The sequence below is a fragment of the Nyctereutes procyonoides genome, unplaced genomic scaffold (genome assembly GCF_905146905.1).
Source record: "Nyctereutes procyonoides isolate TBG_1078 unplaced genomic scaffold, NYPRO_anot_genome, whole genome shotgun sequence".
Lineage (NCBI taxonomy): Eukaryota > Metazoa > Chordata > Mammalia > Carnivora > Canidae > Nyctereutes > Nyctereutes procyonoides.
Window position 1 is genome coordinate 25018444 of NW_026575132.1, and position 21083 is coordinate 25039526.

Genomic DNA, 21083 nt, shown 5'->3' on the forward strand with positions numbered 1-21083 from the left:
CGGTTTTCAGATGCCCAAAATGGAATGATGATTGATATTAAGATTGGAGTGCCAAAAATATGCCAAAAGCACAACCTAGAACAGAGATTTGGATAGTCCGTGTTCTCAGTGAGGATAGATACAACAAAAAACAGATCTCAGGAATGTTCTTAGAAAAAAATTAAATAGTGGCAAAGTATAAATGTCTAAGACATTCCATACAGTTCTGATAAAATTATTCCCAGCAGTTATCTATATAAAAAGATCCACAGTGGTGTACAGATACTCTTACAAAACCACCTATAGGCCTTTTGGCATGTATTAATCATTTGATTAGATAATCAGTTGTCCCAGCCTTGTTCGGTGGAACTCCTACTCAACATGCTGTAAAGAGGCAGAATAGGGTGTAGTGGTCAGCAGACTTGGCTTCAGGTCCCATTTGTTAATGACCTACTGTGTTCTGGGCACTTTAAAATACTGTACACTCTAAATTTTCCCAAGGGCCTCCCCCTCTCACTATCCTTTTTAAATAGACGCAGGAATTTTGGAGGTTAGGTAGTTTGTCCAAGGTCACAAAGTGGCAAGGCCAGGATTTGGACCCAATTCTGTTCAACTCAAAATAGAATACCTACGCCTCTGTATCATGCTGCATTTAGCATAGCACTCTGCTCCTTTGAACTTCTTTTCCCTGTAAAATAAGAATAACCATATCTGCCTGCCAACTTAAAAAATTCTTATAGAGACCAAATTAAGTAAAATTAAACACTTTGAAATTTTTATAGAGTATGCAAGTAAAAGCTCTTGGGGAAGTATATACATGTACACACACACACTTTTTAGATTTTTCCATACTTAGCCTCCTTCCACAAAGGATTTGTAATGGTATGTGATGGGGTTTTGTTGTTGTTGTTTTAATCAAAAAGCTACCCAGCTACTGGTTGTGTTAGCACTTGGCAGGTTAAACCATCAGAAAAAAATGTGTAACTCATGTTATTATAGCTTGATAGCATACACAAGTCCCCTCTTGACTACGGTATCTGGAATACTAGATTTCTAATCGGAGTTCCTGCATTATGGCTTCTACTTGTTATCAGTCATCTTTGATACTGATTCCAATTTTGGCATAGCATCTATTAGTTAGCTGTATATATTCATGTGGTTTTACAAGAATTAAGGTTTTATCTTACTTAATTTGCCATATGAGACAGATGAGAATAGATAGCAATCTACCTGGGTTAAAAGAATGGACACTGAAATAAAATAGAATGTCCTTAGAACCTGCAAAGTTGTTTGTTCTGTATTTAATATAACCACTGGGTTTTTCCCCCATCCAGGATACAATGTCTCTTTGCTATATGACCTTGAAAATCTGCCGGCATCCAAGGATTCCATTGTGCATCAGGCTGGCATGTTGAAACGAAATTGTTTCGCCTCTGTCTTTGAGAAATATTTCCAATTCCAAGAAGAGGGCAAGGAAGGAGAGAACAGAGCGGTTATCCATTATAGGGACGATGAGACCATGTGAGTATAGAACTTGCCCCCCCCCAAAAAAAAAATAAATAAAATAAAATAATAAAATAAAATAAAATAAAAATAAAGGAAGGAAGGAAGAGAAAGAAAGAAAGAAGAAAGAGAAAGAAAGAAAGAGAAAAGAAAAGAGAAAAGAAAAGAAAAGAACTTAGTCCCAAAGCCTTGGTGTGACTGTTACATGCCCTTTCTGAAAGACACATGGTTAGGTCAGACCCTTAAACTCTGTTGTATGAATCCCCCCTACCATGTCTTTCTCATAAAATTCTTTAAGCCAGGAGATAGATGACAGGGGGAGAAAAGGAGGCCACTTTTGCTCGTCTCTATATCAAAAGTTGGCAAAAGTTGAAAGGCAAATCCAGTGCTTTTCTTTAAAGCACCACTATTCTTCAGTCATATAGCCTGAGTAATAGGGAAGTAGAAGGGACTGTGCATTCTGTATGTTTGCAACTCTTGGATCATCTACATAGTAGGAATCTCCTAGTATATAAAGAAATTTTTAGAAGTGAGGTTCTGAGAGTCACAAACCCTAGATTCCATGTCCTACCACACAGACAAGTCAGTACTAGCCACTGAGGGTGATTTTCCTCTCCTGCCCCTCTCAGGGCATGCATGTGTTATACTGACTTTGTTGGCCATACATACTGAGTCTCCCTTGGCATGCCTGGTTTTATGAACTAAGAGATTTATTTGGCTTTACCCATCTACTTCACTTGGAGATAAAGTTCTTGACAAAACCTCATGCTCATTCTGTACTTCTTACCTCGTGGGTTTTGTTATCCTCAGGTATGTTGAATCTAAAAAGGACAGAGTCACAGTAGTCTTCAGCACAGTGTTTAAGGATGACGATGATGTGGTCATTGGAAAAGTGTTCATGCAGGTATGGAGTGGACATCTTGGGGGGAACACCATGGGTGTGGTGGTTTATACCTGGGTACCGTAGCACACATAAATATAGAAAACGGGCAGCTCTTTGGATGCCAGAGCTTGAAGATTCAATTAAACAGCTCCTACCAAACTCACTGTGGATAGTTTTTCCTTAGTGGCTTTAACCTTTTGCAGGACTGAATTGGAGAGTGCATTAAGGATTAAACATATTAATGGTGTGACTGAGTTTTAAGCATCCTTGCTGCCATAGGGTCTTTGATTTAAAGCTTAGTCACATTTCCTGCCTTGCGTTTCCTGTGATTTCTTGGCAAGATCCATTCTTGGCTTGGTTTAGTCCTAAAGTCTTCTCAGAACAGAATCTCTAAAAATTCTTAGTAGTAAGTATTGCATCAATAGGCCAGAGTCGTTGAGTGGTCAGTGAGGCAAATTAACCGTAGTTTGCTTGAGGTCACTGTAGAGCACGTCCCTCAAAAGCAGCTCACGTACCAAGAAGAGGAATGGGGTTTTAGTGGGACATTTTGTAAATGAATTTCTGGTACATCTGGACTCCAGTCTGATACGATACTTCATTGTGGCTTTGTTATGCTGTCTGCTAACCAGTTGCTGGCTCTAAGACATGAAGAGCTCATCATTGAAGTAATAAAACAGGCTGATTTCTTCTGAGATGGCTCAGCATTCAAAATCTAGTACAGTGGTTAAATTTTTAAACACCTTTTGCACATTCATGCTGTTCCTTGGCAGGGTAAGGAGATTTAAGAATTCTGGGACAGAATCTTTTTTATTGCGTAGAGTTGAAAGATGGTTGTGCTTAATGTAGTGAGGATATTTTATGGGTGTCCTCTCTAAGCGGCAAGGAAAATGCTCAAAAGTGATAGCCTCAATTTGATCTATCTCTGGGGGCTTTTTGTGTTTAGTCTAATTGATCAGAAATTCTAATTTTGGAGCCACTATACAGAAAAATTGGAATATTGATACAGCATCTGGGAGTACTAAACTTTGTGTTAGAGAGAGAGAGAGAGAGAGAGAGAGAGAGAGAGAGAGAGAGAGAGAGTGTGTGTGTGTGTGTGTGTGTGTTTCTGTGTACGTACAGACCTATAACCTATATCTTGGGTCCTAAATGTAAGCTTCCAGAAAGGCATTTCATCTGTTTTTATGCAAATTGACAGGGGAATTAAATGCAGTAGCTTAGAAATTGGCCTGAATCCAGACTGAGAAACTAATTTTAAAAGCTATGAAGTACATATTTAGATTTGGCTGGTTTTTTACCAGTCTTGTTCCATTTTATTCCAGGCGACATCTTATTTTTATGCTTTAAACAGACCTTATCTTGGAGAGCTTCCAGGAGATTTGTTCCTTAGGAGAACTTAGTGTATTTTTTGCATATGAATTTAAACTCCTCCCTCAAAGTACATGTGGTAGGGCACTGGTCTTAAAAGAAAATCTCAGCGTTTTTGCACTGACCGTAACTCTAGCTAGTGACTGGATGGGCACCATGCAGCCCCATCTGGCGTCCAGGAATATGGAAAGGCTGTGTTGGGGAAGCCATCTGCCTTGCCTTCCTCACCAAAGTCCAAGGCTGGGGCAATTTATTTGAAATGACCTTAGAAACCTGGGTTTATTTTGCTGGCTTTTACCCCAGAATAAATCATCTGAGAATTTTCCTGGGCCTTGTTATAAAATCCTGGGAGAACAGTGATGCCTAGCACAGAATGCTGCGACCCAGGGACGCTGTTTGAAGTCCCTCCTGGTCACTTACCTGTTTGCTGTGGGCCTTTGTGGGTTTCCCCCTCCTGGTGTGGACCTCCAGTCTGCTCAGAACACTTTTGTCATTCAGCCGGCAGACTCTGAGGGATACTTCCTGCCTTTATTTATTTATTTATTTTTAAGATTTTATTTATTCATGAGAGACAGAGAGAAAGGCAGAGATACAGGCCAAGGGAGAAGCAGGCCCCATGCAGGGACCACAAGGTGGGACTGGATCCCGGGTCTCCAGGATCACACCCTGGGCTAAAGGTGGCGCTAAACCACTGAGCCACCAGGGCTGTCCTCCTTCCTGCCTTTAGGAAAAAGACAGAGTTGCTATTCCCCATTCACAGGGATATTCTAGTGTTTGCCTTTGGTATGTTATCTTTATCAGCATGCAAGCTGAGCACTAGAGAAAGTCTGATAGAGAGCATTTCACTGCTTAGTCTGTGAAAAGCATTAGGAACAATAGTTTTGGAGATTAGAGTATTTTTCATATTTTTTAGATCTTAGTGTCAGCCCTGTAACCAAGAAAAGTTAAACAGAGACTATTGGTTTCTGTATGTTTCGGGACAAGACACAAGCAGTCTACCTCTTAGGCAGTCACAAAGACAGGATGTTGAGGACTCTGTCTACCTAGATGCCTCTGTGGTTGTAGCTGTAGGATGTTTTCCTGAAGTGAGAGCACTGAGTCAAAGTCAGTAATTTTGGTAGATATTGCCAGACCCTCCTCTACAGAGTTTATACCCTTTTGCCTCTCACCCTACGATGCATGAGAGTGCTCGTTTTCCCAGGGTATGTTGGCAGATGTTCGGATCTCTGCCAATCTGATAGATTAAAAATGGTATCTACATTCTCTTGTGAAAGAGGTCCAAAATCTTCTCTTATGTTGAAGGCTGTTTTTCTTCTCCTGTGAAATGTCTCTATGCCCTTAATCCATTTTTCTGTTCAGTTACTGATCTTCTCCATTTCTTTATATACTAGAGAGATTAGCCTTTTATCTATGGTAAGAGTTGCAGATATTTTTTCCAATTTGTTATTAGAGTTTGTGGGGGGTTTTCCCCCTCATACAGAAGTTTATGTTCACATGGTTAAGTCCATCAGTGCCTCCTAGAGGTTCTAGATTTCGAGTCATAGTTAGAAATTACCTACTCCAAGACCATAAAGAAATTTGCCTGTATTATATCCTAGTAATTTTACAGTTTCATTTTTACACAATCTTTTGATTACCTGTTTAGAGTTTTCTCCTGGTATGTAGTATGAAAGATGGAGCCATCATTTTTTTCTAAATGGCTACCTATTGGTATCAGTAGCTGTTGTTTCAAAGCCAATGTTTATACAACCAATTTAAGATGCTATCTTTATCACTGTGTGTGTGCATATGTATATATATGTGTGTGTATATGTATATATATATTCTGAACTTGCTATCATAAATTATGCTTTGATGGAAGAGAGAAAGGTATTCTGATACTCAAAAGACATCTTAGTTGGAGGAAGAGAAAAGAGGCATCGTTGCTGACACATACAGGACAAAGAAAGACCCTAATGAAAAAGAACTGTTTGGGTGGGTTGGTTGATTATTTCTTAATAAGTATTATTTAGGAGACAGCACCAAGGAGACCCAAATCAGAAATAATTGTTAACCAGATCTTACATGTTATCCTCCTTTTGCCACTAATTTGCTAGGGCTTTCTGCCCAGTGCAAACCAAACGTACACAGAACTGATGGAATCCACTGTAATAAGTTGTCACATCTGGGTATGAATGCCAGTAAGTACCAGTGATTTGGAGCCTTACTAAATGCAAGAAAATGCTGGCATTTATTATCTGTTCTATTTTATCCCCGGAGGCTAAAGAATAAAAATAATAGAAGTTAGAAAACTTCCCAACCTCTTTGCAAGGTAAAAAGTAATTTTTCTAGGGAAGGGTAATCTCAGAAGCTTAGCTTTAGCAATTTCCATTTTGAATGATACTGACTCCTTCCCTGCCTCTCCAAACATTTTTCCTTTGAGGAACAAATTTTAAGAGAAAGCTAACCTAACCTCGCTATGTTTTTTATCTCCCCTTTTGCCACTAATTTGCTAGGGCTTGCTGCCCAATGCACATTCTTCCTATCTACAAATGGAAAATGTAATCCCTGCCCCTTCCAATACAGTGTGAGGCACTAAGTCCGCCAAGGTAGGAAGTGTTTGCTTTCATTCAGCAAGCCATGTGCTAGCCAGTCTCTTTGAAGAAAGAGGAATAGATACAGAGTAATAAAGGAGGATCCTTGGCTTGCAGAGCTTACAACTTGGTCGGAAGCCAGAGGTGTTAGTGAATGGTAAAGTGCCATGGTAGAGGCTTACAGAGAAGACATGGGAACTTCCCACCATAGAGCAACCAGCTGCCTGAGTCTGTTGGAGATGGCATGATAGAGAAGGTCATATCTGAGCAGCAGTAGGGCATTGCAGACCTGACAGCTGTGTTAGCATGCCTTCTGTACTCCAAAAACTCTCCTGGGCTTTGCACAACCTTTGGTTCCATCCTTCCGCTATCATTTAGTGAATTTGGATCACCCTGTTTTACTGGTATTGCTGGAAAATCTAGTTCTGTTCTTGCAGATCTAGGTTGAGACCGGGATGCCTTTGTTATCACTTCGGTATGTCCACAGGAATGTATGCGTTAGAAAAGCTCAAGATTTAAAGATTAAAACATAGGAACAGCCTGGTTTTTACATGCTCATTTTCTTGTTTGATGAGGGTGGGGACATTTTGTTAAGGATGATGAGCTCTTATGCAGAGTGGTGGTGATTGAGTCTTTGGCCATTCAATGCCAGAATTAACAATCTGGCTTTCAGTTCTCCTGTCACACAGCCTCCTTCTTCTCAGCGAACCCTAAAACTCAGCTTCTTTAACTGTTGTCTTCTGTCCCCAAGAAGGGCTTACATGTAGTTTAAAGTTTTGATTGATGGATTCTAAACAGTAAGTCTAAGATGCCTCCATGAAACAGGACTTGTGCAAAGGTTCGGAGCCCTGAAAAAGCATGGTTTTCATGAAACGGGAAGAAGTAGATATGGAGGTGCAGGGGGGGTGAGAAATGGGCCAGCTCATAAGGGGCTTTCAGGCAAAGATGAAAGGAGTTAAGATTTGATCTTGAGTCTTAACCAAGCTAGAGGCTGGGTTCCATGTACCCTGAGATTTTCAAGATTTCCTAAAAAATAAAACCTCTTAACATGAAATAAAACGAATCAGGGCAGCCCGAGTGGCTTAGTGGTTTAGCGCCACCTTTGGCCCAGGGCCTGATCCTGGAGACCGGGATAGGTCCGTGTCGGGCTCCCTGCACGGGACCTGCTTGTGTCTCTGCCCCCCCACCCCCACCCCTTCATTAATAAATAAAATCTTAAAAAAAAAAACTAATCAGCAGTAGTCCTTAATCCTAAATGTCTAAATTCATTGTCTGTTTAGTCTCAGACAAACTTTTACTGCTTCTGTTGTTCCAAAACAAAAGAAAGGGAATGGGATTAAGAATGCTCTCATCAGGGGTGCCTGGGTGGCTCAGTCAGTTAAGCATCTGCCTTCGGCTCAGATCACTCACTATCCTAGGGTCCTGGATTTGACCCACATCAGGCTCCCTGCTCAGTGAGGAGCTTGCTTTTTCCCTCTCCCTCTGCCCCCCCCCCCCGCACACCCCCCTCCCGGCTAGTGCACTCATGCTCTCTTTATTGCTCTAAATAAAATCTTAAAAAAAAAAAAAAAAGATCTCCTCACATTCTAAAGATCAGCCTTGCTACATACTCTGTGGTCTCCTCCTTTTTGAGTTTGGATCACATTGATAGCAGCCAGCACTTGTACTCTTGGTGTCAGGTGTTTCTTCACCTGCCAGTCCGGAGTGGTACAGGGGTCACACTACACCGGACCAGCCTTGTAGTGGGAAGTTGGCATTCATCTTACATTACATTTTCTTCTGGTTACTTTGTGCTTCTTCCCACCAGGAGTTCAAAGAAGGCCGCAGAGCCAGCCACACAGCCCCACAGGTCCTCTTTAGCCACAGGGAACCTCCTCTGGAGCTGAAAGACACAGATGCTGCCGTGGGCGACAACATTGGCTACATTACCTTCGGTGAGTGGGGCAGGAATGCCAAGTCAGGGGGCCTCTGATGCCTTCCTGCTGCAGGATGCGTAAACTAGGACAGACCTTTGTTAAGATGTAAAAGGGGCAAAGGCATGTGTACCAGATCGTTCTGATTACAAATGCTATGACTGTAGAAGGGTGTGCCACAATCATTTTCTTTTTTTCCTGTTTTTCTTAAATCCTGAGGGAAAAAAGTATGGTCCCTGATGTCAAGTGTTAAGAGTTGGGACCACGTAAACATTGCCAAGCAGCAGGGTGGGAGGAAGTTTCTGTCATTTGCCATTTGTTGGGTTTTTGCTAACTAAGCCAGAGCTCCTGCCATGATTCACGTATTCCACTGAAGAAATTTAAGTCTTCTTATGGTTGGTCCAGACCAGTGAGCTGGCTCTAATGAGTATCTAATGAGCTCAATTGGAATTTGGAATTCAATTTGGAATAACAATTGGAATAACAGCTCATTCCCACACTGCACTTAACACCATTAAAATATTGCTTTTTGTGAAATTTAAATCATCTCAGTACTGAAGGTGTACCCATTTATGGGTGATGAGCCCACCGATTTACCATATTTCATTAAATCTAAACTACACATTTTCTTTCACGTGACAGTCTTTGATGTTGGGATGCAGCTTACAATTCATGCCACACGGTTGGGTTTTTTTGTGGATTTTTTTTGTTTTGTTTTGTTAAGATTTATTCATGAGAGAGACAGAGACACAGAGGGAGAAGCAGGCTCCGTGCAGGTAGCCTGATGCATGCCACACAGTTTAATTAGCCTTTGTCTTTATGGTGCATAAACTGATGGTAAACTTCTAGTTGTTGGCAGTTCTGCTGTTCATTTCTTCTCAGAATTGACACACAGGTCCCACCCTTTCTTTTGAGGCATTCCTTTTCATGTTAGGAAAACCTCCTACTTGGAGAATTTTATGGTTGCCAAGACCACCGACTAGAGTAGATACAGGAGATGGAGAGGATTCCAGAAAGCTGAAGGGGGAACGAATGCAGAGTGGCTAGAGGGGGCTTCGGTGCATGGCACCTTGGGAGGGGCTTTTCCCATCCCCCAGCTGAGGAGCTCCTGCTGCCTGTCCTCATCAGGAGAGTTGAGGTCCTTGGAGCTTAGTGTTTAGTTTTCACCACAAGACCACAGAATCTTCTGGAACCATGTGCCTCTGAAAGCTGCAGCACCAGGGATGGAGGACAGGCAGGCTTTGTTTCCTGACACTGATATCTAAGATGAAGTGTTTTCTCCAAGGCCCCCAACTCCTGTAGCCAGTGGTATCACCGTCTCAGGAGACCTCCATGCTGCAGAGGCAGAGGCTAGTAGGCGTGCAGCAGGCAGGGCGTAGATCTCAGAATGCACAGCCGCAGGGTGGAACCCAGACCTGGAGTGATGCCCGGCACTGAGTCCTTTCCCAGGGAAGCCCTGGTTTTCTCCCATCATCTCCATTTTCCTTGACATAGCCTCCATCTGCACTCCCTGGTACCTGTCCTGGTTATGGTGTTTATCCCTTCCTCATCTGAGGGGAAAACCCTAAAGCCTGGCTGGGGTGAACCAGGTGCGATGTACTCAGGCAGGGAGAGATCGGAGCTGACCGTAGACTCTACCTGCCCACCTTTCAGCCTCCATGTGACACCTTTTTTGTGCCCTGCCCACAGTGCTGTTCCCTCGGCACACCAATGCCAGCGCTCGAGACAACACCATCAACCTGATCCACACGTTCCGGGACTACCTGCATTACCACATCAAGTGCTCTAAGGTGGGAAGGGCCACAGCAACTCCTCTCCTATGGTCCAGGTCATTCTCTCCACCACAGTTAGTGACATAAAACGTCATTCGGGTTGGGGGCTGCCTCAGTCAGTAGAGCACATTGCTCTTTATCTTGAGGTTGTGTGTCTGAGCACCACACTGGGGATAGAGTTTACTTTTTGGGAAAACAAAAGTCATTCTTCTAGTCAAGGCTATTGCTATGAATTCTGATGGTTCTAGAGACTTTAAGATCCCATGGCCTTCCTTCCATCTCTCCCTCTAACCTCCTCCCTGTAGGAGAGAAATGAATATTTGTCTTCAGAAAGGGTTGCCCTCCTGCTTATCTGCATGGCCCTGTGTCAGTCCCAGGGCATGTGTTCCCAAACTTTCCTGGTAACTCTTACTAAAACCAAAGTTGTCTTTCTAGAACAATGTGTTCATTGCTTCAGTACCCATTGTGTTTGCTCCCAGGCCTATATTCACACACGTATGCGGGCAAAAACATCGGACTTCCTCAAGGTGCTGAACCGTGCACGCCCAGATGCCGAGAAGAAAGAAATGAAAACAATCACGTGAGTAGGGCGGCCACACAAGCAGGACCACTTTCCTTTCTTGATTCCCCCAAGAGGAAAGTAGTGGGTGCTGGTGCCCTGGCCCTCCGGGTATCTGGACAGCAGTTACAGGTGAGGCAGGCAGGGCTGGGCCTGTAGCCATGTGAGCGACTGAAGATGGGATGGACAGGTTTTCACTTCTGAGTGGTTTGGGCTGGACTCTCGTTGCACGTCTCCATGAGCGAGGGGGGTGGCAGCTAGGGATCTTGTATCTTGTTACCGAGATACACTGTGTCCTCCCTGGGCAGCTAGGGATCTTGTATCTTGTTACCGAGATACACTGTGTCCTCCCTGGGCCTACGTTAGGAGGTCAGCCCCCTCGAGGTCTTCCTGCAGAAAGGGGGAGATTTGCTTCTGGCCATTTTAGTTGAGTGAACAGGCCGAGAGCCCACCCCTAAGTGCTGTTATCCCCCAGTCTGCTTCTCAGTGGGAATTTTGTATGGAAATGAAGTTGTCTCTCTCAGAGATGGACATGTTGGCTAGCACGCTCCCATGTGTGGCTGTGCAGGAGAGGCCAGCGTGGTCTAGAGCCTAGGTAGGCATGTAGGTCTTTGGACAAAATGTCAGGTGTTGGGTTCCTCTTTTGGTGACGTTTAGGTGATCCTGTTCTCAAGATAAGGCAACAAGTTCTTCTCTGCCAGCCTTTGTGCCCACTGAACTCAAGTCTTAAGGTGAACTTAGTGCTGCACACCCCTCACAGCCGGTGTATTTGCCAACACCTACTCCTCTTGGGGGTGACCTTTGGCAAGTGTGTCCACGAGGCTCCAAGTTCCCTCCCTGGGCATGTGAGGCCTCTCCTGCCAATCTAGTTTCTGCTGCTGCATGACAGGATGAGAGAAGTGCCTGACGCCTGATACCTGAGCAGAGAGTTTTCAATCTCAGAAACATCAGATGGTTGTAAAAGCAGTTTGTCACTCCTGACTTCCTTAGGTGAAGGCTGTAGAGGCTACCCATCTCATGAAAGTGGTTCCAAAGGCCTCTCTTGGTAGTAGCTCTATACTTCCTGTCCGGAGCCTAAGAAGTGGTGTTCAGCCTATAGTTGGAATCTCTGCTTCCAGAGAGTGTCCCAGGTGCCATGGTGACACAATGGCAGCATCATGCCTTCTACTCTGCAGCTTTGTGGCAAGGCCTAAAATGGGCAAAACTGACACAGCGTAGGGAGGGCATATGTCCTGGGACACTTACGCTCTTTCTGCCCCTTCTGAAACTTGCCTCCCTCTTGGAGTTTACAAGTTCCCCTGCACCTCTTGCCACAGGACTGCCCTTCTCACGGGGCACCACTTTGGTGACCTTGAGTATGGAGCAACCAGTGCTGTGCCATTTTCAGGGCAAGTGGAGAGACTGGCTGGGAGGTAAATGGGCAGCTGGGAACAGCAGAAGGAAGCCTGACCTGGCCAGCCCGTCCTACACCAAATAGGACGGCTGGCTTCGTAAATAGCAGTCATGGGGCTGCCTGCGTCATCTTCAGCCCTGTAACTTGTCTGTTCAGAAGAGGCCAGCGCGGCAGATGCCGCCCAGTGTCTCCCCAGAGAGCTTCCCCCCTGCCCTGGTACCCCACCAGCAGTGGTCTTGGGTGCTGCAACACAAATACAGTCATCTGAGGTACAGGGACGAACCCCCTGCCCTGCCAGGGAGCTGAGGAAGGATAGATTCTTAAAACCAACCAGGCATCCATAAACCTCCTTCCTGGGACTGAGAAAGTAGCTCTGCTTTTTTTCTGCCCTGTGACCTTTCTTTAGCAGAGATGGGCCCCAGAAAGGAGAAGGGGGAGGCAGACAACCACATCTGAGCTGAAAACCAAGTCATGTTACTAAGGATGAGTAGGGGAGGCCAGGACCCCCCACAGACAGCAGAAACAGGGGGATGCTGCATGGAATAGGATGGCAGGCCTGGCTTGGTGCCTCTGCCAGAATCGAACACTCAATGATCTTTGTGTGGTGAGGTGGGGATGGGAGTGAAGAAACACGATTTCATTTTAGGGTAGGTGAGACCTTCAGGACAGGAATATTTAGCTCCCATGTCTTTGCCCCAATTTCCCATAGTTCTCAGCCCTAGACTGAATTACTACCTCTGTCTTTGAGAACCAGCCTGTTCCCAAAAATGGCCCTCCCAGAGAAATACTGGGTGGGATGGAAGGCCAGGACTCAGGAGCCTAAAGTCAGGCGAGCATTCTGTAACCCAGAGTGTGGTCACCACATGACAGCATGAAGGGCCTGTACTTGGAAGTTTTGAGCATCCTATCCTCCTCCCATGGTGGAAAATGAAGGAACTGTTATCTGTAAGCCTGAAGAGGTATAAGCTGTGTAAGAGGAGCCGGAGCTCTCAACCAGGAAGAAGGTTGAGCCCAGACTGAAATTCGAGTAGGTTTGGCCATCCAGAAGTTGTGGGCAAGGGACTCTCTTAACTTGATATTTATTGAACATCCTTTTGGGCTTGGCCTAGATGCTCCCTGTTACCCCAAAAGTATTCAACAGGAAGAAAGCTGATGAAATCTCTCTGGGCCTAGAGTTCCCACATCCTCTGAGGAGCCTTGGCACCCGTGTCTCAGTGTCTCTGGGGTCCCATCCCTAGTCCAGGAGCATGGGGTGGCGGGACAGGTGAGCCCAAAACCAGCCTTCACACTTCTCTCTGTTCTTGAAGGGGGAAGACGTTTTCGTCCCGCTAACTCTGGGGAACAGGAAGAGGAGGCGGCTGGCAACTGAAGGCTGGAACACTTGCTACTGGATAATCGTAGCTTTTAATGTTGCACCTCTCCAGGTTCTTAAGGGATTCTCCGTTTGGGTTCCATTTTGTATACGTTTGGAAAATAATCTGCAGAAACGAGCTGTGCTTGCAAGGACTTCATAGTTCTCAAGAATTAAAAAAAAGGAAAACAATTCCACTTGATCAACTTAATTCCTTTTCTTTACTTTCCCTCCCTCACTCCCCTTGCCTTCCTCCCCCTCTTCCAAGCTGTTGCGCTTTGCAATATGTTACTGGTAATGAGTTGCAGGATAATGCAATCTTAACTTGTTTTCTCCTAAGTGTTTGAGTTCAAAACTCCTGTATTTAAAGAAATACAGTTGGGGTCATTAATAAAGAAAATCTTTCTATCTTACATGAGAATTTGCTGGGTCTCTAGACTGAGTCCAAAAGAGAGAGGAGGAGGGAGGAAGAGTACACATGACGCTGCCCTTGAACCTACAGAGTCCCATCTGGGAAACCTTAGATTCAGGAGTCCCCTAACCTCCCACTTCGAGGAGAGAAAGAGGATGGCTGGCTAGTGGGCTCTGGTCAATGGTTCTGAGTATATGTGAACAGGCTTCCTGTAAACCTTGGTGACAAAGTCTGGCTGTGGCCAAGTAGTTTCTGGGACCATGACAGTCATATTGTTTTCTGGCTTCTTATTTTATCATTAATTAATGCACAGCATTTCCCAAAACATGTGTTCCGTGGCCTGTGTTGTTCTGCAGGACATTGATGGGTATTATGTCTGGACGTAATGCAGACTGAGCGGCCGCCCTTTGTCTTCTCACACAGTAGCCCAAAAGACTGGCATTCCACAGAATTACCTTTGGGGAGATGCTCACCTAACATTACCAGGTCTAGCAAAGCATGCTGTCCCCTAGCAGGACACTGATCCCAAAAATGAAAGCGTTCAGAAAATTCGGTAAAGAATTATCAGGGCAATTTTAGGAGCCACTGAAATGGTCTGAGGGCCATCCTAGTGGTTTCTAGCTTCTTGCTTTCCCTTTTAACTTGTCTCCACCTAGTGAAGTGAGTTTCAGGCTGGTTTGAGACCCATTCATGAATTGTCCTGACGTTTTTATTTCCTTTTTTTTTTTTTTTTTTTTTTTTTAAGATTTATTCATTCATTCATTCAGAGAGAGTGAAGAGAGAGGCAGAGACACAGGCGGAGGGAGAAGCAGGCTCCATGCAGGAAGCCCGATGTGGGACTCGGTCCCGGGTCTCCAGGATCACACCCCAGGCTGCAGGCGACGCTAAACTGCTGCGCCACCAGGGCTGCCCACATTTTTATTTCCTAAACCGTTATGAGATCACTGGAGATTCATATGCAGTTATAAGAAATAATATAGAAATTCTGTGTGCTCTTCACCCAGCTCCCCCCAGTGGTAGCATCTCGAATGACTGTAGTACAACGTCTTAGCCAGGACCATGTTGTGGTCCAGGCCTGACTCACCCGCCCATGTGCGCGCACACGCGCGTGTGTGTGTGTGTGTGTGTGTGTTGTGTATTTCTGTGTCTCTCACATGTGTAACTTCATCACTGGCCTTTTTAAGGTCTTATTTTTTGAGAGCACGAATAGGGTAGCGGGGGTGGATAAAGGGAGAAGCAGGCTCCTTGCTGAACAGGGGCTCGATCTCAGGACCCTGAGATCATGACCTGAGTCGAAGGCAGACAATTAACCAACTGAGCCACCCATGTACCCCAGCCTTTTTTTTTTTTTTTTTAATGGGATAGTATAGATCAGTATACATCACACTTCTCAAGGGTAAGTATTGATTTGGGAATGTGTTTTAGTTTTGTACATACATCTTGATTGGATTATGAAATGCCTTTTTGCTGTGAGTCAAGTCTGAAAGCCACAGGTCATTGAGTCACCTGGACTCCACTGAAATGGGCTCTTAGCTCAGGACTTAGTAGCTAAGTGCCCATCCCAACAAACGTGTACTGGGGAGTGCTGGTGCTGACGGGGCGGCCCCTTGTCACCTGCTTCTGGTGGCTGGCAAACCTGGAAAAGGAAGTGCTGGCTGCTGCAGAAGCCGCCTCCTGGGGAGCCAGTATTTAGTTGCCATTGCAGTTCCCTTCAGTCTCAGTGGTATGAAGACCCTTGTCCTAAGAGCTCCTGAGGCCAAAGACCCAAGCCTACGTCTGCTCTGGGAGCTGTTTTGAGTTCAAGCAATGCTACCCCTTCTGGGGATTGCTAAAAGCAGTGCAGTGTGGCTCTGAGGGAGCCGTGGAGAATCTGGTTAAGCACCAACAGGGAGGACCGGGGTTTCTTCAGCCCATAGACTGGACTCCAGGCTTCCTGAAGCCAAGTTCCTGGCCAGGATTGTGCCCAGAGGCTGCCAAGGGCTTGTCTGCTCTTGCCTATGGAGACTGAAGAGTTTTGACAGCGGCTCCTGGAGGTCAGCCAGGGTCCAGAAAGCCTTGAGCCTCCTTGCCCTCCATTCATCCCGTTCCCCGTACCCATACCCCAGCCCCTGCATACCACACCCACCCAGTCCTGGGCCCCCAAGGTCAGCAAAGAGCTTCAAATATCCCAGAGAATGGAGTGAGCAGTGAGCGAAGGCCAGGAGGATGCTCTGGCAGGGTTGAGCCCCCAATAGAGGCTCTGCCTGAGGAGAGGAGAATGGGGGCCACGGAGGGGGCTCTCCAGCCTGCAGCTGACATGGAGCGGCTGGAAACTGCTGGCGCCAGAGCCCTCCTGTGGGCAAGAGGAGAAGGCCAGGGATGAGTCCGTGCCAGAGGTTGATGGAGCCGAGAAGGCCTGGATGGTCCAGTGAGGAAGAGACAGGACCCAGGCTTCCCGGCCCCTTCATACGTCATCCCACACACAGTGTTTAGACAAAGCAGCGAAGAAGAAACACAGACATCCTGGATCCCGTAGGGAGGAGGCCAGGGCTGGGAACAGAAGGTCTGTTTATTCCTGGCAGTCGAGCATCTGAGGGGCCCCACACCCACTTCTGTCCGGGCCCCAGGCTGAACTCTCCCAGAGCCTCTGACTTCTGCCGCCAGATAGCGTGGGTCGGAGGGCCGGCTGCCCGCTTGAGGATGGGCTTGGGGCTGGATGCTTCCCTCCTCTCCCCTCCTGTCCCAACAGAATTCCTGCCTCCCCAGGCCCCCTGGCCACTGTGCAGGATGGGTGGAGCTAGACCCCTGGGACGCCCACCCCCCACCTGGGTCTCCCACCCCCCTGCCAAGGGCACGAAAGTCCCCTGGCTCTGTCTGCCTGTGCTCCTGAGCAGGGAACTCTTTCCTTGTTTCTCATCTCCAGCTTTATTGCTGCAGTTCCAACCTGCTCCCTCCCACTTAAGCCGGCTTCTTTCCAGCACCCCAAGGCCTCGCGTGATACAAGCAAAAATTAGAGCATCACACCTCCTGGCTGCCTCGCCTGAACTTACCTGCCCTTCCTCTCCTGTACCTACTTTCCTCAGCATCCCCATGGAGCAGAAGTGCCCATTCTCTTGCTTTTCCATGAGCCTCTATCTGCCTTTCCCTACAGAGTTCTCTCTCTCGGACTGGACAGGTGGCTGGAGGGAAGTGACATGCAGAGAAGGGCAGGAATCCTAAAAATGGTAATGACGGCTGCCTTTCATGGAGTGCCTGTGTGCCTAGTGCTCATCCAAGTCCTCATCACGCATTAGCTCCGTTAGTCTCACCATAGGTGAGTGCAACATAAGCCCCATTCTACAGATGAAGACACAAAGGCAAGAGAACTTCAGTAATTTGCCCAAGTTCACACAGCTTAAAAAAAAAAAAATCCCAGCCGGAATTCTAAGATTCAAATCCAGGCCTTCTGGTCCCAATACTGGCTCGCGCCTCTTACCACCATGGAGGGGAAGGAAATGAATCATTTGTTGAGAACCAACACCTCCCCCCCACCCGATCAAGTGTCCGGCACCAGAATATATGCAGTCACGTGTTACTCCATGATATTCCCCAACAGCCCAGAGAGGTAGGTGTACTTGTTCCCATTTTACAGGTGGGAAAATTGAGGGTAGCCGGCCCAATGCCACACCCCCCAGAGCCATTTCAACCTCATAGCTCAGAACTTGATTCAAAGTCATCGAGAAAAGTGCAGGATGACCCCAGGTTCTTGAAGGCAAGGTTGGCTTTCTAAGCTGAAAGGCCCACCAGGTGACAAGGATGGGGAAGATCCGCAAGCTCCAAACAACCCCGCCACTGCCGCCATCAGACATGACTCTGCAGTGCACGGGTCCGGGACGTGCTGTCAGCCGGCCGGCCACTCCGGGGGTTCGAGTCTCATAAAATGTAAATGTATTAGCTCAGATGGGAAGTGGAGCAGGGTAGACAAAACCATGATTCCTCATTGACTGGAAAGCAATTCTCAGACTAGCTAGGCTGGTGGCCAGTGACCGGCTCCAAGTTGGGTGACCTGACGTAGGGGATCCGCCGCCTTGGTGGCGAGCTGCAGCCAGCGGCCGGGGAAGGGGCACACTGGTGGAGGATAAGGAGAGGGCACTGGACAGGGATGGGAAGGCCTCCCCGTTGCCGCGGCGCAGGGTGTGCCAGGTCCCACCCCCAGAGGCGGGGCCAGGCCGAGCCCCACCAGCCCCAGCTCTGTCCCTCCAGAACCCAGGCGGGGGCAGAGCCTGGGCAGCAGAGATCCCGGGGCCCCGCGGTCCCGGAGGCACAGCAGACGGCGCCTGAAGCCCTGCCCGCCTGCCCGCCTGCCCGCAGCCAGTCCCTGACGCGAGGAGCAAGGCCCAGGCCGGCCCAGCGACACCTGCCCCAGCATGTGAGTAGCACCTAGCCTCACTGGAGACCGCAGCCCAGACCCTGGAGAGCGCCGCACCCAGTCCAAGCCGCGGGAGCCTCCCGGTGGGAAGGGGGCCCTGGGGCCACCCCGCCCCCTCGCTGCTCCGGGGGAGGAGGGGTGAGGACGCCCTCCAGGCTGAGTGCTGGGAGCTCCAGCCCGTGACCCCAGAGTCCAGCTTTGACAAACAGCCCCCGAGGTCTCCTGGGGCTGGGGCTTAATAGAGTTCATGGCGTGGGGACGAAGGAACAGAAACCAAAGGGCCTGCTAGACAGGGAAGGAGGTCCTGGGGAGAGCGCAGGGGTGAGGAGCGGGGGAGGTTGAGGAAGAGGAACCGGGCTGCGGGGAGGGGAAGGGAGGAGGCAGCCTGGCGGGGCTTGGCGGGCCCAGAGTTGGGGGGAGGAGGGGTCTGGGAAGAGAAGGGGTCAGCCTGCGTCTCCGGGGCTCGGGGTGGCAGCTCAGGGTGGCGGTGATGCCCTCGGATCCGGGGTGAGGAGGTGGGGGCAGGCAGGAATCCATTCCTTATTGACTTTAACCCTGGCAACAGCGGCTGCTCCCCTGCTGACAGCAGCAGGAGATTCCCCCGGGGGCCCGGACCCCCCCCCTCCGCACGGCGTGGCCCTGGGGCCAGGGTGTCTGAGGGGCCTGAGGACACAGAACCAAGAAAGGGAAGGACAGGCCCAGATCAGAGTCACGGAACGGCAGCTCCTCCTGTGTCCGCTCTGGGCTCAGCCCAGCGCCCCGGGGTGTGGGGACTGTCCCCCTTCCTGCTGGCACCTTCATCCTCCCCAGTGACTCCCCTCTGCCTCCAGTTCCCAGGAAGGGCCCTGTTGCTAGTGTGGTGAGGAGGAGTCAAGTTTATGGGCTGGAAGTCCTACCCAGAGGCTGCTCACTGGGCTGTAACCTGTGAGGCGGGGGAGAGGCGGGGAGCTCAGGGGACAGGGTCCCCCACTTGCTGCTGCCACCCTGGCCCTGGCCTGTCACTAACTCAGGCGTTGAGCAAGCCCTGCCTTTGCCTCTGCCTCCTGCCTGCCCTGCCCACCCCTCCGGGTCCTTCCCTAAAGCCCTGGCACCAGCCAGGCTGCGAGCGCCTGAGGATGGGGACCCCTCTCCGTCACAGCGGCCACCCCTAGCACTGGCCCCAGCCCAACCTGAAGGAGCCCCTCACGTGCTGGCCTGGCTGGAAGACCAGGACACACCCGCCAGACCCCGTCCTCCCTTTCAGCCAACTTAGAGGCCTCGGCTGGTGGAGGCCGCCGGACAAGACGCTCTGGGGCTTTGGGGCCCCGTGGGGCGGCCCTGCAGTCTCAACAGAGGCCTCAGCACAGCTGCGGGGAGCGGGTGGGACGGGGACAGGTAATAGCAAGGGCCGGCGCGGCAGGGCGGGGACGGGGACACCGGGTGGACACAGCCCGCGCTCGGCGCCCGACAGTTGCTACCACGCAGGACAGAATTGCTGGCTGGATGTGACTTTTAAGAGAAGCCCCAAATCGTGAATTTTTACGCAAACTGTAACCGGCTGCTCATGAAAAAAAGGGCGTATCCGCAAGCCAGATAAGGCCGGGCGGCGGCTGGTGGCGGCGGCTGGTGTGCAACCCGCGGACGACGCGGACGACGCGCAGCCCCGGCTGATCCCGGCCGCCCGTCTTTCACCCAGGCTCGCCGGCCGCGGCCCCAGGCCTCCCCAGTCCCGATGACACCCAACAGCACCGGGAAGGAGCCCAGCCCCGTTCCCGCGGGGGCCTTGGGGCTCTCCCTGGCCCTGGCCAGCCTCATCGTCGCTGCCAACCTGCTCCTGGCCTTGGGCATCGCCAGGGACCGGCACCTGCGCCGCCCGCCCGCCGGCTGCTTCTTCCTGAGCCTGCTGCTGGCCGGGCTGCTCACGGGGCTGGCGCTGCCCGCGCTGCCCGGCCTCTGGAGCCAGAGCCGCCGGGGCTACTGGTCCTGCCTCTTCCTCTACCTGGCGCCCAACTTCTCCTTCCTCTCCCTGCTCGCCAACCTCCTGCTGGTGCACGGCGAGCGCTACGTGGCCGTGCTGCGGCCCCTCCGGCCCCGCGGGAGCCCGCGGCTGGCCCTGCTGCTCACCTGGGCCGGGCCCCTGCTCTTCGCCAGCCTGCCCGCGCTGGGCTGGAACCACTGGGCGCCCGGCGCCAACTGCAGCTCCCAGGCCGTCTTCCCGGCCCCCTACCTCTACCTGGAAGTCTACGGGCTCCTGCTGCCCGCCGTGGGGGCCGCCGCCCTGCTCTCGGCCCGCGTGCTGGCCGCGGCGCACCGTCAGCTGCAGGACATCCGGCGGCTGGAGCGGGCCGTGTGTCGCGGCGCCCCCTCAGCCCTGGCCCGGGCCCTTACCTGGAGGCAGGCGAAGGCGCAGGCCGGGGCCACGCTGCTCTTTGGGCTGTGCTGGGGGCCCTACGTGGCCACCCTGCTCCTCTCGGTCCTGGCCTATGAGCAGCGCCCACCGCTGGGCCCAGGGACCCTGCTGTCCCTCATGTCGCTGGGCAGCGCCAGCGCGGCAGCCGTGCCCGTGGCCATGGGGCTGGGGGACCAGCGCTACACGGCCCCCTGGAGGGCGGCCGCCCGAAGGTGGCTGCAGGGGCTGCAGGGAAGAGCCCCCCGGGGCGGGCCGGGCCCGGGCAGTGCCTACCACACCGGCAGCCAAAGCAGCGTGGACCTCGACTTGAACTAGGGGCAGGGCCTCTGCTGGCTCCTGCCAGAACCATCTGTCCATCTTGGCCACCAAGCCGGCCTCCTCTTCCCCACGCCTCTGGATCAGAAGCCCTGCCCTTATCCGACTCCACCCTGACCCAATAAACCCATCGGGCCCAGTTCCTGGTTATCTCATTCCGCATCCCTGAGCAGGAGGCAGGAGGGACACCAGCGGAAAGAAACTAGAGCCAGACACGCACCTGCGGAGATCCCGACTCCCTCAGAACTGACTGGGGCGGGGGGGGGGATGAGACACCGCCCCAGGTGGT

The 21083-nt window shown here is 50.0% G+C and overlaps 2 protein-coding genes across 2 annotated transcripts in view; both read left to right on the forward strand.

Moving 5' to 3' along the window:
- ARPC2 (actin related protein 2/3 complex subunit 2) overlaps nt 1-13704 on the forward strand; it is a 29802-nt gene extending 16098 nt beyond the window's left edge. The window contains exons 6-11 of the mRNA XM_055345495.1: nt 1314-1500; nt 2293-2386; nt 8111-8237; nt 9906-10006; nt 10468-10568; nt 13248-13704. Of these exons, the coding sequence (XP_055201470.1) occupies nt 1314-1500; nt 2293-2386; nt 8111-8237; nt 9906-10006; nt 10468-10568; nt 13248-13272 (635 nt within the window). The 3' untranslated portion in view covers nt 13273-13704. The remainder of the gene's footprint in view (nt 1-1313; nt 1501-2292; nt 2387-8110; nt 8238-9905; nt 10007-10467; nt 10569-13247) is intronic.
- Nucleotides 13705-17974: 4270 nt separating this feature from the next.
- On the forward strand, nt 17975-21001 carry GPBAR1 (G protein-coupled bile acid receptor 1). Its single transcript, XM_055345413.1, has 2 exons — nt 17975-18090; nt 19766-21001. Exon 2 carries the CDS (start codon nt 19802-19804, stop codon nt 20792-20794), a length of 993 nt encoding a protein of 330 aa, XP_055201388.1. The 5' UTR covers nt 17975-18090; nt 19766-19801; the 3' UTR covers nt 20795-21001.
- Nucleotides 21002-21083: the final 82 nt, after the last annotated feature.

Excerpts from the sequence above, each read along its gene's own strand:
- GPBAR1 (XM_055345413.1), top strand. The coding sequence starts at position 19,802 with ATGACACCCAACAGCACCGGGAAGGAGCCCAGCCCCGTTCCCGCGGGG.